General features: G+C 39.5%; 2 protein-coding genes across 9 annotated transcripts in view; both read left to right on the plus strand.

Moving 5' to 3' along the window:
* Positions 1–4,344, plus strand: part of stxbp5a (syntaxin binding protein 5a (tomosyn)) — a 157,553-nt gene extending 153,209 nt beyond the window's left edge. For all 4 annotated transcript variants that reach the window (XM_037537997.1, XM_017712994.2, XM_037537996.1 and 1 more), the window contains one exon: positions 703–4,344. In XM_037537997.1, coding sequence (XP_037393894.1) covers positions 703–744 — 42 coding nt within the window. In that variant the 3' untranslated portion in view covers positions 745–4,344. The remainder of the gene's footprint in view (positions 1–702) is intronic.
* Positions 4,345–6,428: 2,084 nt separating this feature from the next.
* Positions 6,429–16,089, plus strand: part of sash1a (SAM and SH3 domain containing 1a) — a 359,575-nt gene continuing 349,914 nt past the window's right edge. For 2 of the 5 annotated variants that reach the window (XM_037537753.1, XM_037537754.1), the window contains exon 1: positions 6,429–8,004. In XM_037537753.1, the coding sequence (XP_037393650.1) occupies positions 7,537–8,004 (468 nt within the window). In that variant the 5' untranslated portion in view covers positions 6,429–7,536. The remainder of the gene's footprint in view (positions 8,005–16,089) is intronic. The other 3 variants (XM_037537755.1, XM_017712998.2, XM_017712997.2) reach the window with 3 other exon arrangements.

The raw sequence follows: 16,089 nt of genomic DNA on the forward strand, positions 1-16,089 counted from the left end.
TGCAAACTACGTACCTAGTTAAGAAATCACCAATAGATTCTCTGGCTTCTAATACTGTAAAACATACTGTTATTTATAAAAATGGGCAAATGTATAGATAACATTCTGGCTTTAAGATGGCTGTTTTTAAGTTTTAAGTTGTGCACCATACCATTACAGCAGTGTAATACATTACAGTTACTGACTAAAAAAGAACAGAATTCGTTACATGCATTACTTATCATAGCCAGTGCAGCGTGAGCAAATTCAGTAGTTCAGTAAATATTTAACCCTTTAATAAAACAATGGCTATTTATACTATTTAATCTGCTCTTCTCATTTAATAAAGTAAAAAAATTTCTGGATGCTGTTATTGCATTTATTTGATATGTAAAGAGCATTTCAAACAAAATCTCCCCACAACGTTTATTTTTGAAAATAATTTTATTGATACTCTAAAGAAACAAATCAACAATTTGTTATAAACACTTACTGTTCCTCTTTTGCTCAATGAGCAAATCCTGGGGCTTCTGTGATGCACTTTATGCAGTGATCACTGTACCTTATCACTGTCTTTTATACAGTGAGAGGATACATGGTATATTCCTAATATTTTGTCACTGCTATTTTCTGAATGGTTGCTTTGAGTAACAAGATATATGCAAAGTATAAAAATATAAATAATCGTATGATTACATGTGATGTCTTTCCTGTGTTCTGTAGATGATGCTGAAGTGTAAGGACAAGAAATGGTACCAGTTCTGATCTGCGGACCAGCACAGAGCCTAAAGGCCTAAAGGAACTCAGCCACCTTCCTAAAGAGCATCATCCACTTCTCATTCTTCTCTCCGTCTCTTCTTCCATCTCTTTTCTGCTGGACCAGTGGGAACCCTCTTTCTTTCTTGGCACAATGTTGAATACTGTGTTGACCTCAGTCCTGCTGTTGGAACTGCAGGGGGGTGTGTGAAAGATGGACCACAGCTCAAAAAAGATAACAGTACAACCACTACGACAGTGTCTGCTTCTTGTTGTTTTGTTTGTTTATTATTGCCATCCTCCCTCCCGTGGCGAGTTGTCTCTCAAGGGCCATGCAGTTCCATTTCCTCATATTCACGCTGTCGTTTCTGCGTTCACCTCTGTCCTTCTCACAAGGAACACAAGTGGGGGAAAAAAGACGAACAGAAACAAAATAATACATTTAAAAAAAGAAATAAAAAGAACACTGTAAAAAAATATAAGCAAAACATAAGTGGGGAAAAAAGAATACATATACATAATTCTACATAAATCTCTATGTAAAACTACTAAACTGATCGAAGACGTGTTAACTGTTGATTGCCAAGTGCACATGAAGAGGATAGCTCACATTTGGAGAAAAGCTGGCAGAGCATTTGAAACGTTCAGTTCACAGGAAGTGATGTCACTGTAATCATGGGCTGTACTAATAAATTCGAGACTCGGTGTCTTTCCCCTTTATCAAGACTCCTCATGGGTCAGGTTCATTTGTCATCGTACACCAACTCCATTCCTCTGTTTGTTTGTGGCCCTGTAGTCCCTTCCCTCCCATTTATTTATTTCCTCTTTATTTTGTATTTAATGAAAAGACAAGCCTAAAATGTAATATTTAATATCTATTGTAAATGTTTAATTCAGTATTGAAAGCTTTTTGAATGATATTTTGATTCACATTTGGGAATTGTTTGTTAATATTATTACAATAATACTTTACATTAAAGTACCATCTCCAAAGGGTTTATAATTAGTTGATAGATAATCTAGATATAAATAATTATAGAGAATAATACAGATCCATGGGAATTGTGCATTGACTACTTATAAACCTAGTAGAAAAAAGTATTTTAGATGGTATTTTCATGTGATCTGCTGTCCAGAGGTCCAGTGTTGACTTCCAGTGTAAACCTCCCATGAACTTTACTGTGGAAAAGGGCTTGTTTGGTTATAGAAAAGGGAAATCTAGATATCGGAAAGTCAAGGCACCAGCAAGCTGGAATCATGTAGTATTTGTGGTGATAGAAATAGTACACATGTAACACAATCACAGCTCTACTCTGGGAGTGAATAGTTATGTGTTAAAATGTTTTTTTTCCCCACCCTTTTGGCAACTTGTGCCATGTACCCAGTCTACACTGGGATTGTTTTATACTTTTTGTTTGTCCGTGATTTCAGAAGGTTGCACTTTGCTCTGCGTATCTCATTTAGAAGTGCTGGCTTTTTGTTTGAGACATAAGAAGCACTTACGGCACGTAGCTGTGGAAATAAAGGAACCTGTACTGTAGGCGTTCAGGAATTATTGTATGTTTGATCGAGTTCATATATCAGGTCTGGCCTAAGTTCACCAATCCACATGGAAGACATCGCATTTGAAACGTGTTGTCCACTTCTGGTGGGCTTCACTTGAAGATCAGTGTTGGCCTGTAGGATCAGTTCTCTGCTTACTGTTGGAAGGTAAACTGGCCTTACACCAGTGACGCATGGGAAATGTAGTCTGCCAATCTTCCTATTGGACTCACGGTCCACAGTTTAGGTCACTTTGGGATGGAGACTTCATCTTGTTATTAAAGCCATACCAGCTGTCAAAATTTGTTTGAAGCCAATGTGTGCGCCTTTCTCGTGGACAGTTGTACATTCAAAAATTGTGAAAAAGAAAGACCTCTCTTCTCAACACACTGCTCCATTTTATTCTTCAAACTACTTTCATGCGTGATTATATAAATATGTTTGATCTGATTTATGGTGTGCAAGAAAAATGCTGCTATATATGTTTGTGCATAAGAAGACTCATTCGTCTGTCTAGATACTGGTTTTGATGCTTCAAGCTCTCTCTCTCTCTCGCCTCTCTGCCCAAAAGTGTTTGCCATTCTGTAAATAAAACTAGTTTGACAATCTGGGACCGTAACACAAAGAGCGGGAGCTGATGAATAAGTGTAGAAACAGTTGCCATATCTTTTCAAACGCCAAAGATTTACTTTTATTGAGTTGTGTAGTTCACTGTTACACCTATCTGTGCCCGACCTCTCTGGAGTTCAGTAGTCATACTATTGAGGTCTCACCTGTTGTCCTTGGCCTTGTGCCAACAAAAAATAGAAGCCTTTTGTGTTTTTATCCAATTCTTTTAAAAATAAAAAAGAATGGATAAAAACTGAATTAAGCCAACCTCTTTCAGACTATTAGTGGTTCTATGTGTTTGATTCTATGTGTTACAGTATTCCATACCAAATCATCTGAATATACTGTCATTTATTTCCTTTCTCTTTGTTTGCCAATTCTGGTTGATTCATTTATGGTTGTCCACAGTCCCTTCTGTCTTCTTAATCATTGTAACATTTCTTTTTGTGTATGCCTTGAAAAGAAAGGAACTGTGAGCTGACTCAAACTTGGTAGACTATAACACATTGTCAGTCCTGTTGTCCAGCACATTTGTGTCTTCGTACAGTGGTTTCAGCTTATGAACTGTCTGCATTCACGGAGTGGTGAAGATGATCATGGGTTTGAATAAGAGTGTATAACAGTGTGTGCTGACCGTGTAATGCTGTGCATGTCCATAGACAGAGAGTCTAGAGCTGAAGACTTCAGAGTGCGCCAAGGGGTTTAGCACAAACAAACCAAATCCAGCATTTTATAGAGAGACTAGTATGACTGACTGTGATAGATGGAAAACGTTCATGCGTAATCTGCTACATTTTTTTAAGGACTTGGAAGTCATTATGGGAAAACCTGGATGTCCTAGATCCCCACTACCATTGTCCGTCAGTAATCTGATGTGTGTATGAGTAAATGTTTCAATAATTAATAAGTACAGTGTTTGAGCCACTCTCAGGCTGTGTATCTTAAAGCCAGTTTTCAGGTCACACTTCCGGTTTGCTTAATTTCTGATTCATAATCGATTCATAACGATTTAGTATGCACCGTAAGTGTGGATGTTGGTTGTTAGCCCTTTGTAATCTTCCAAGAAAAAAAAAAATACTTGAGGAAAATAAGATGTCCGATATTTTTCCCGTCTCTTGTCCTGAATTTTGATTCCTTTTTGTTCTTTGATTTTTTTAACTGTTTATCTTGTCTTTCAGTGAACTGTCAATAATTTTTGTCACCAATTCAGAACATTGTATCTTGAACTAGTACACTTCTGATATGAAGAAGATCCTCTCTCTCTCATCCTCCATCTTCTGTCCTCCATATAGCGGTTATCAGTGGGTTGCAGTATTTTTCTCATTGTAGCCAATTTTCTTGTACAGTTTTATGCAAATTTCACATGGATGTTTATGAATATCTGCTGCCACAAACGATTTAGAATTTCTGTAGATAGAAATTACTGTGCAATGGGAAATAAAAATTATTTAAAAATCAGTGCTGGTGTGCATTGTGCTGCAAAATAATAAATAAGATTAATAATAATCATCTGCAAAGTCATAGTTCATAGTTTTAGGTTTCAGTCAGAATATGAAAGTGTATATAAGTATAACTAGCCCGACACGATACATTTCTGCAATACTGAAGACATTATCTATCCGTTTGAGGAGGAAAGGAGGTTATGAGGGAGGTTATTCTAAAGTGGCATGAAAACTGACAAAACCTTATGTAAAATTTGAGTGATTGGGACAGGACATCATATTGTTGCAGGCTGGTGTAAGCATATGTATTGCACAATGTAATTCATACTTTGATATAATTTCATAGGCACATTTCTATGTTCATCATTATGAATTAAGACCCCATGTTCTTTTCTCTAGTACTGAGGGTTTAAAAATCTGTCCATCCACAATTCATACAGAATAAAGCTGGTTGTCCTGACTGTCACAACAACCTCTTCCCTCCCACAATTCTCAACCCCCAAATTTTATTGAACACAGTTGAGGTAAAACAAAAATGCTTGAAATCAGAAATGAACTTCACACATGTTATTGAAGCCAAAATGCTTCTCTGCAACAATCAGGACTTTTCAGGGATGGGTTTAGAATTCAAGGCTAAACTTATTTTTAGGTTTTGCTTGGTTAGTACATTAGCACATTTTAGCATGTATGCTAGCCTCCTTAAATGTTTTTGCTGATATTTTCACACTACAGAGAAATGTATAATTGTAAAATGTAATATGCATAAATGTATAATTAATATCACATAATAAGTTAACTACAGAGTAAGCAGTGTAGCCAACTAGCCAAATTAGACGCTTTAGTGGCATAAAATGACCAAAAACACAAAGTGTATTTTTAAATGACGTTATTATGACCGTTCCTGCAGTGTCGAACAACTGAAAAGTAATTTAAAACTTGAACCGTAAATTTTGTTCGTTCCCGTTTGCATCAGTGGAAAACCGGCAGCTCACAGGACAGATTTCAACTGCATTACATCACCGGGGTTTCCTGTCATAGAGCACCTACATGTACCATTGTTGCATAATAATGATTATGACGTCAAAGATGATCCTGAACTGTCGTTAACCTGAGTGAAGACATGATCGAACTCTGAACATCGTGTAGTATCAACAGTGTCCACTAGGAGGCGACGTAAGCAAAGGAATGTGATGATATCCGATACCTGCACATACAAGTACTGCAGTTGACAAAGAACTAAACCCACATCGCTGTTGAAATATTACTTCTTCGCCAGTCAGACCACGCCGTCTTCAAGCCTGACACAATAAACTGATGTCCAGCACTGTGGATGCATGTGTTTTCAGTTAGCATCATTAGATGAATGGGCTTATGGTCCGTCCCTTTCTATTCCTGTACTGGGGGATATCTTTGAAAGTGTGGAGACCATGAATCTGTGCGAGATGAGTCGCGCTGAGGGTGTTGCCTCAGCCAGGCGGTACTTTGTTTAGTTCCCGACGTCTGCAGTGTTTAATGCCTCGAAAAGCTCTCTCACAAAAAGCTGTTACCTGAAATAGTTTTGAATGGACAGCCCGGTGTCTGGGACATTAATCTATGGTAGCTTTGTGTTGTTTTGGCCTAAAACAAATGTTAAAAAACGTATTTTATCTATTCGTGGGATACACGAAGAGCGTCGTAAGGCAAAATAGCATAATACTTATTTTTGAGGTGACTGTTTTACCGTCGTCAACATTACACAAAGAATTCAGAGGACGTGTAGGTTCATTGGTGGTTTTGAATAGTAAATAAACTGGCTGTGTTTTTTGTTGTAGACATGGTGACCCCTGGTTTCCATCACCACCACTTTACAGAAACCTGAGCCTATAGCTCCTCTACAAATGAAGCATTTCATATCAAACCACCCTGAATGAGTCTGTTTTTGTCTCAATCACCTAATTATGCAGACATTTTGGAAATCGATGGAATTGCCCTTTAAGTTATGCAAATTACTGAGGAGTGTTATTTTGTGAAACGCCGTCCTAAAAGAATGAATAACACCAGAACAGGCGCACAGTTAAAGCCCCACACTCTTCAAACACGTGCTCGAGCGGTTGTGAAACGCAGGGGGGCGCGGTGAGCGCGTGCGGCACAAACGTCAATGACAGAGAGCCGGAGAGGAGGGGAGCGTGGAAGGTGTAACGCCGAGCAGGGAAACAGGCACAGCACCCTTCGTCTGTGTGTTTAGTCCCGATTCGCTGCCGCACTCTGTGTGTTGGTCTGTGTGCAAAAAGTAAAATAAAAAATAAAAAAACGCGGAGCGGCTGTCGAGGGTGTGAAGCTCCGGGGCTTTTAAGAATTAACACGCCGGTAGTGTCGCGCGTGCACCGCGCCTGTTTAAACGGTCGTTCCATGAGAAGGCACAAGGCAATAAAAATAAATACAAAAAAACGACGCGAGCCGCAGAGCTGTCGGCGCGCGCGCTCCACTCCAATCCAAACGATCTGACCACGCGCGGCAAGAGTTAGCAACCACGCGTCCTGACAACGGCAGAGGAAGGAGGAGAGTTTTAATTTCCTCCTTCTTTCTTGCAAACACTCGCTCCCGGCTTGTGACAGTTTTCATTTCAGGCGCTGTTCAGAGTGGTCGACAATTCTCCGGCGGCGGTTTCCACGTCTCGTCAGTGAGAAATGTAGCGGCGAGGACGAGGGAGGCGTTCCCGTTGAGACGTGAGCCCGGTCCGTGTGAGCTCTCGGGCCGTTTACCATGGGATTTCGTTGGAGTTGAACGGTTTAATCCGCCTCAGGCGAGACACGAATCACAGCCGCCGAGTTGTCAGTCAGTCAGTGAACGGTTAGTGACCGAAGCGGTACCGGTGGCTCTTTCTCGTCGATATTTCTCATTCACTCGTTTTGTTTACCTTTTGGTTCTCCACACAAACCGAAGGACTTGGAAGTTGTCTCTTTACAGCAGCGCTTAAATATTGGTGTATCCGCGGTGACTGAGATGTCGAAGAGGAGGAGTAAAAAAGGTGAGCTCGACACCTTTTGACCTAATATTTAGTCAAGTTTTGACACAGCTAGTAGCCTCCTCTGCGCTAACTAGCCTAACCGTTCCCGGAGGAGCTGGGAAGCTGTAGGCTGGGCAGGTAAAAGCTGAAGGTGCTTAGCCTTTAGTGACCGACTCGAGTTCACAGCGCAGCGCGGAGAAGCCTGCATTTAGCCTCACCACAATGATGAGCAGTGGGCCAAACATCGTGTACGAGTGGCTGAAAACGCTTCAGCTGTGTCAGTATGTCGAGGCTTTCGTGGACAACGGCTACGACGACCTGGAGGTGTGTAAGCAGATCGGAGAGCCGGACTTGGACGCTATCGGCGTGTTCGCGCCGCACCACCGCAGGAGGATCCACGAGGCGGTGAGGCGGCTGAAGGAAGAGGATAGAGAGACTGCCTCAGGACTATACTTTACCTTGGAGCCCATGATCCCGGCCCCAGCCTTGGAGTCCAGACTGCGGGGCTCCAGGTCGTGGACGGAGGAGAGCAGCAGCATCGCGGCCCGCGGGGGGGCGCCGAGGAACCGGACCCTGGGGCACCACCGCAAGGAGCTGGTGATATTCCCCAAACTGAAGCTGAAGATCATGATCAGGGACAAGCTGGTCAGAGATGGGATTAACCTCGCCAGACCACCCTATTCAAACAAGGTAACGGGGGAGGGTTCTGGGGGGATTGTTAATCTGCCCTTTCTGAAGGATTGCGTGACCAGCAGGCTGTTTCACAAAGCCAGGCTTTAGTTACCCAGATAACTTGAAGCCGAAGTCGAGTCTATCCAATAGGAGTACAAGCCAGGGACATTCCTATTGGACAGCCGTCACTTTGGGCTGAAACTCTGAATTTTTCATTCAAACCAAAGGTTGAACCTGTCCAGTAGGACAGTAGCTACCATACATGATCTCATGGAGTAACCCTGCCCTGTACGGTTTAGTGCAGTCTTTCTTAAACCTGTTCCTATGAACCCACAGCAATGCACAGTTTCACTAATTCCCTATATTCCCTGCCTCAGCACATTTGATCCTGCTCATCAGCTTACTATCAAGGCCTTGAGGAACTGGATCAGGTGGGGTAGAGCGTATCTTAAACTGTGTAGGGAATTAATAAAAAAAACAAAAAAAACACACCAATTGTGCCCAAACCATGAATTACCATTATAGATTGTATGTAAAAATATTACATAAATAAATGTAATATATTTATTTAGTACATAAATGTTAGTAGTGCATTAATTTGTGTAGTATAATTGACACAGCAGCAACATTAGGGAAAATAACAGTAAAAATACAGTAGGCATGAGCAATATGACGATATATGGTTATCATGGTAAATTGTTACATTAAGTTTATACATGCTTCAGGGATATCATCACATGAAAGTGCATAAATAGGCCTGTTTAAATGGAATTAATTTAGTGCAGGATGTGAAATGTTGAAGAAAAATTGTATACATAAATCATGGTTTAGGCATTACTTTTTTTTTTCTTTTTTTATCTTCCACCTTGGCAAACTTCAGAAAAAAATAAATATGGTGATGCCTCAATGTCTTAACATATGGTTTTATATTTTTCCCAAAAATGAGCATTCATCAAGTAGAAGACAAACACTACCCAGATGCCACATTACATTTAGTCCAGGAGTGTCCAGTCGTGTCTGCACAGGGCTGGTGTGGCTGCAGGTTTTCACTAAAAATGAGCTGAATCTACAAGTGTAATAATTTCCTCTCAAGCGGCAAGCATTTGATCATGTGGTCTGCTTTGTTGGAATGAAAACCTGGAGCAACACTGGCCGTTTGCAGATAAGATTGGATAACCCTGATCTAGTGTGTTTCTTGTATGTGAACAGACACTAGATCCTAGGTCCTGGAGATCTCCCATCTACCAGACTTTAGCTCCAACTTTAATCTAACACACCTGAGCCAGGTAATCAAGGCCTCCAAGGAAATCTGAATATTACGGCCAGGTGTGTTGTACTGGAATTTTCCAGGGTGGAAGATCTCTACGACCAGGACTGAGCACCCCTGCACTAGGCACTGACATGAAAAGGGCAATGTGAGAGAGAGAGCGAGAGAGATTGAATGGGAGAGATGATGGATTGAATGGGAAAAATCTGGTATAGCTCCTTGCTGCATCATAAAAGGGTGAAAGTGATGTAATCAATTAAATTGCTGGTGTACCTACTTTAATCTTAGGTGTGATCTAGGTCTAATCTTTCATACTCTCATACAGTATGCTCCTGGGTTCATAAATTGTAAAGCATTGTTTCCCAACTGAATATCCACTTACACATGCATAGCTAACTGAATTGACTTATGTATTTTGTTAATTATTGCACCCATACTAATTCTACTATCCTTGAAGATTAGTTTAGGTGAAGCATACTTTTTCAAAAATATGCACAGTTAAGTCAGTCAGTGGTATTCAGTCTGTTGCATGAGAGCAGGTCTTAAGTGAGCAACAGCTTGCCACCTCTTACATAAAAGCTGCATGGAGAGAAAATATGGCATGACTCTCGGCATGGCTCTTTATAGCTCTTGCCAGAATCCTTAAGTAGCAGATTGAATTTGCAGAAATATTTGTGTGATTCAGGTGTAATTTAGTGTCTTCTTGAAGTGCACCTACTATTTCTGAACTCGCTTCAGCAGCACGTTGAGATGTGTCATTACAGGGTTACTGCTGAAGAGTTAATTAGATAATTGTTAGTGCTTATTATTCTGATCTTAACTGGGACAAATCCAGCAACTTTAGCTAAATGACCAACAAATAGCAGATGGATCTGAACCTTTTAAAATAATATACAGTGTGATTTCAATCACTGACAACCTGATCAATCAACAGACTGAGGTCATAGCGCTGACATCACTTTGTTTGACTGTAATTATAGAGGGGAAATTGGCTTATGATGATTCTCAGTTCATACACTTTAATTATTTCTGATTGTTTTGGTTTGAGAGCTGGTGAAGGCGCCATGTGGATTATCTAGATGAAACAGTGTAGAGGGAGTAGCCTGGTCTGTGATCAGCGTGCATAGCCTTAAACACCACTCACCACACCCTTCTATATACACATACATACACACACACACACACATGCACATCTCTTTGCTCCAGAAACCCTCTCTGTGAGTCAGCGAAGTTCTGCAATATGTAAGCATTGATTAATTATGTTATGGGTTTAAGTTCATGAGGTATAGGGTGCATTTCCATTAGCCTATGAGCCATTGTGGCCAAATTAACTTTACCATAAAACAAATTTTTATGTTGAAGCAACTAGTGTGTTCCATTTTGGAGGCTAACTAGTCACTCCCTTCAAAGGCAGCTCTCTTAATGGGCAGCATTTTAACTGAAAAGGAACCTTAGCAGGCTTCAGTACCACCATACATCATAACTTTACACGTTTTATCTGTTGACTCGCAGTCACTGTTTCGCTTTCAATCACCTCCAACTGTAAAGGTGGATCACCTCAGTATGAAAGAAAGGCCCTGAATCTGCAGCAGCTGTGTTCCTCCATTACACTGCTGTGGAAATTTGTGTATGAATAACAGGCATCTTGAAGGAATCATGCCTGTCTTGATAAACTCAACTTGGTGCCCCAGAAAAATACAGATCATTGTGACTATTATTTTGTGAATTATTTCAGTTCATTCACTGTCATTATCCACCATAAAGTACCTGCTTTATTTCTAACACACAAATGATTTTAAAAAAGGCACTCAGAAAAAGGACCACACACAATTTGTTAAGGTGGCTAATATGATAATAATAACATATCCAGTCAGTTTTTGCCCAAGTAAGTGTTTTATTATTCCTAAGTAGGTATTCTTTTTAAGAGCTAGCCTATGTTTTGTATGAGCGTTAAAGGGGAATTCAGTGTTTTACAAGTTCTGCATAATTGAATTATGATGAAGTCATTCTGAGTGGTTAGATGAGCAGTTCTGTAGACTTACTGAGTCAGAACTATTCACAGCAGAGGTGATAGGAAGCAGACGTTCAAAATGTTTTTGATGTAGCCTTAAGGGTCATGAAAAAGTTATGTGAAATGGCAGCAGATTGCCCAATGCCTGAGACGTTGTTTTATGCCTAAATCATTTATGTATTTATTTATTTATTTGTGTGCTTGCTTGTTTGCTTACTTAATCAGTCTGTGTGGAGAGGTACATGCAGGACATTAGCGCCCAAAGGAAAACACCAGTTTTACCACTATATTGCATTATGATTATGTATAAAATGTTTTCTGTAAAACTCAGAAGACATGTAAATTCACTGGTCATTTAGAATAGCTGTTTTCATGTTGTAGACCTTGCAACCCCTGGTTCTTATAACTACCATTGTAAAGAATTCTGAGTCTGTAACTTTCTATAGAGTGCACCATTTTCACATCAAACCACTCTGAAATACTTTGTTTACATCTTAATTATTGAATTCTATAGAATTCTCAATTAACTCTTGTGTATGTGTGTGTGCTTTACACAGCTAAGCACTTAAAATATGTTTAAGCAAACTAGCCATATATTGAAGCAGAATCAGTAGTGCACTGTAGTTTGTAACATGTTTTAATGATTTATGAGGTGGCAATGTAGAGTTAAATGTGAGAAAAGAACTGCAGTACCTAGTTCCGTTCCCAGCTGATTTTGTTGAGAAGTCTTAAAGAATCAGTCATTATTGTTTTTGAGAGAAGATTCACAATGCTTATTTATTTATTTTTTATTTATATATTTATTTATTTTTGCCAATTGAACCATTGAGCTGTGCTGCCACTTCTTACTGTAGCAATGGTTCATGAATATTTTGTGCATAATAGATGGCATAAGTTAATGACACCTTTTATTATCATTTTTAGAATAGCCTGAAGACTGAGTGGAGGTTTTTAAGAGTTTGATAAAAATGTCATCAAATTTTATTTTTATAAGTCTTTAATTTTATCATAGTAAAAGTTCAATTAAAAGCTAATGCCCCATGACATGTATAGATTGTAACATTTAGGCCTGCTAAGTTGATAATGATTGGAAAAGTTATGTGATGCTTTTAAGTGCTGCGTAGTTTCAGTGTTTCCTGAGGGGAAATGAGGTCAAATGAGCTGTGTTCACCTGAGACCATTTGAATTTAATCTCCTCATTATCATCAGTGAGCTCAACTGTCAAAATATTTAAGTATCAAAACATTTGGTTTGCATCTGTTCAGAAGGTGCTTTTACTCTTTAAACATGTGCTTTATTTGTTCTATATGCCAGTGGTCTGTCTATCCACAAATAGATGACCGCATTTATTGTTTATTGCAGAGCTCTGAATACCCCATAAAGAGTAGCACAGATCCTCTAAAGGTCCGTGGAGTGCTTGTCTGCTCAGAGGCCTGTCTGTAATGCCACGAGGGCTCTTTAGGGAACAATAAATTCTTGTAATGCTTCAGGACGCAGCACACATCCACACACTGGTTATGTGAACGGCAGTGAAAGCCTCTCTGTATCAGTGCAGACCACAACAAAAACACATCAGTCTTGACTCAGCATATCTCAGAGTCATACTGACCACACACACAAACAGATGCATGCACAGACACACATTTCAATATTTTGGGCATAAATTGTATACACATACCCTTGATGTGCACTGTGTCATTTCATGTAACGCTTCAGAACCATGATGACAAGGCAGATCACTGGAACTGTTAAAAATGGCCCTTAAATATGTCTATGCCATTTTGTGCCCTTGCATTTTATTCACATAGTCTTTGAAAATATGCCCTTTAATGGACTGAAAAACAGTAATCACTATGAAGAACACATGACACAGCTGTAGACAGATAGATGGGCAGGGTAATGAGCTGTCCTCAGTTGGACCCCCCGTTGTTACACAAAATGATGCTATTGGAAACTTATAGATTAGCCTTTTGCTAAAGGAAATGCTGTCTGAGCAGAAGTCACATCACACCACACCACAACTCCTTTTCACACATTTGTGGTAGGCAAGATATCATCATCCAGACAGCACAGAAATAGTGGCAAGGAAGGGAAGTAGCAGAAAGAGTGAGAAGGAGAGTGAAAAAGCAAGTGGGAGTTTAAATTCAATTTCCAATTTCATTTCATTTTTGCACAACCTTTTCATTATGTCATTTTCACTCTCTCCCCCCGAGAAATCCCAGAGCTGTTAGTAGGCTGCTCTGGACACACTCTCTCTCTTGCTCTCGTTCTCACTCTCTCTCTGTCTCTCGCTCTCTCTAATCTATTTCTGTTTGGTCTCTGCACCTTCTCAACACCTCTCCTGCACCTGTCATTGTGGAGTTGTCGATTCTCATTCATATTGCTCTGTGGTCAGTGAGCTAACTCTGCAGCTGATTGAATTTTGGTTTAATTTTCACAGTGTATGTTTAATTCCCAGTACCCTTCTCTCCCACAGCCTGAGAGGCTGTAGATTAGAATCAGCATGACTGCCGGAAAGCATATGACACAGCAAATGAGATATTATGGATTACTACATCTCTAAAGCGATGTGCATAAATAGGATTGTGAAAGTCCTGATAAGTCTTTCAATGCTGTATGGTGTCTGTTTCAAATACCTCGGGTGATGTTTTGCTTTTTTGCCTAATGTGATGCTTTTTTGCTTAATGCTAATCATTAATTCCGAAAAATGGAATGTTTTACTGAGCTGGTAGGGGACCAAATGTCACCATAAGGAAAAATGCTTATTTCCAAAAATCGCAGCTTTTACTTGAGCTGACAAAATGTTTTCTTTGTTTTACTAAGGTTATTGGTTGGGTTTAAGTACAGGAATAGCAGTACTGAGCTACAGTACTACATGGGTCAATGTAAAACCCAGTAATGAACCACAATAAGATGCAGGTCAATGTAAAACCCAATACTGAACTATCTGCAGGCCAATGTAAAACACAGCATTGAGCAATAGTAATAGATAGGTCAAATTAAAATCCAATATTTAGCTACAGCATGCTAATACATAGATCACTGTAAATTTTAAAATTAAGCCACGGTAATACATAGGCCAGTATAAAATCTAATATAGAGCTAAACTAATAACAGAGATCCATGTAAAACTCAGTACTGAAATACAGTTATACACATCAATATGAAATCCCCATAAAGCCCACCGTGCAAGTGTATGTGTGAGTGTATTCTAAAATGTTAGTGGGTCATGTTAATGTATGTGTGGTCATGTTATGCAATGCAAAGCTACATATAGAGTTCATAACAGCTGTGTGAAGCTTTTATCTTCATCTCTGTTAAATGGCATATAATACATGTGTTACTGACAAACCCCATTTCTTGTGAAACATAGACAACAGTGCAGCTTATGTGAGGGTGAATTGTGTGATAATCATATATCATATAGATAATCATATTCATTCATTCATTCATTAATTCATTCATTTATGTATTTATTTATTTATTTATTATTCAATTGAGTATTCAACACTTTCCAAATTGTATATGTCATATATTCTAACTTCAATCACAGTGCTATTACAGTTGTCTACAGTGATCATTCGGGACACATCTGAAGCATCTTCTGTCTTCCTTCTTACAAAATGCCCTATATATATATATATATATATATATATATATATATATATATATATATATATATATATATATATATATATATATATACAACTCCAATTCCAATGAAGTTGATACAATGATTTGCAAATCCTTTTCAACCTTTATTCAATTGAATACACTACAAAGACAAGATATTTAATGTTCAAACGGATAAACTTTATTGTTTTTTGCAAATATTCACTCATTTTGAATTTGATGCCTGCAACACGTTCCAAAGAAGTTGGGACAGGGGCAACAAAAGACTGGGAAAGTTGAGGAATGCTCAAAAAACACCTGTTTGGAACATTTGGAACATTAACAACAGGTTAATTGGAAACAGGTGAGTGTCATGATTGGGTATAAAGGGAGCATCCCTGAAAGGCTCAGTCATTCACAAGCAAGGATGGGGCGAGGTTCACCACTTTGTGAACAACTGCGTGAGCAAATAGTCCAACAGTTTAAGAACAACGTTTCTCAATGTGCATTTCATCTACAGTCCATAATATCATCAAAAGATTCAGAGAATCTGGAGAAATCTATGCAAGTAAGCGGCAAGGCAGAAAACCAACATTGAATGCCCGTGACCTTCGATCCCTTAGGCAGCACTGCATTAAAAACCGACATCATTCTGTAATGGATATTACCACATGGGCTCAGGAACACTTCAGAAAACCATTGTCAGTGAACACAGTTTGTCGCTCCATCTACAAGTGCAAATTAAAACTCTGCCATGCAAAGCGAAAGCCATATTCACCAACACCCAGAAACGCCGCCGGCTTCTCTGGGCCCGAGCTCATCTGAAGCAAAGTGGAAAAGTGTCCTGTGGTCTGATGAGTCCACATTTCAAATTGTTTTTGGAAATCATGGATGTTGTGTCCTCTGGAAAAGGACTGTCCAGATTGTTATCAGCAGAAAGTTCAAAAGCCAGCATCTCTGATGGTATGGGGCTGTGTTAGTGCCCATCGCATGGGTAACTTGCACATCTGAGAAGGCACTATTAATGCTGAAAGGTACATACAGGTTTTGGAGCAACATATGCTGCCATCCAAGCAGTGTCTTTTTCAGGGACGTCCTGCTTATTTCAGCAAGACAATGCCAAGCCAAATTCTGCATGTGTTACAACAGCGTGGCTTCATAGTAAAAGAGTGCGGGTACTAGACTGGCCTGCCTGCAGTCCAGACCTGTCTCC

This window comes from Pygocentrus nattereri, chromosome 4 (genome assembly GCF_015220715.1).
Source record: "Pygocentrus nattereri isolate fPygNat1 chromosome 4, fPygNat1.pri, whole genome shotgun sequence".
Taxonomy (NCBI): Eukaryota; Metazoa; Chordata; class Actinopteri; order Characiformes; family Serrasalmidae; genus Pygocentrus; species Pygocentrus nattereri.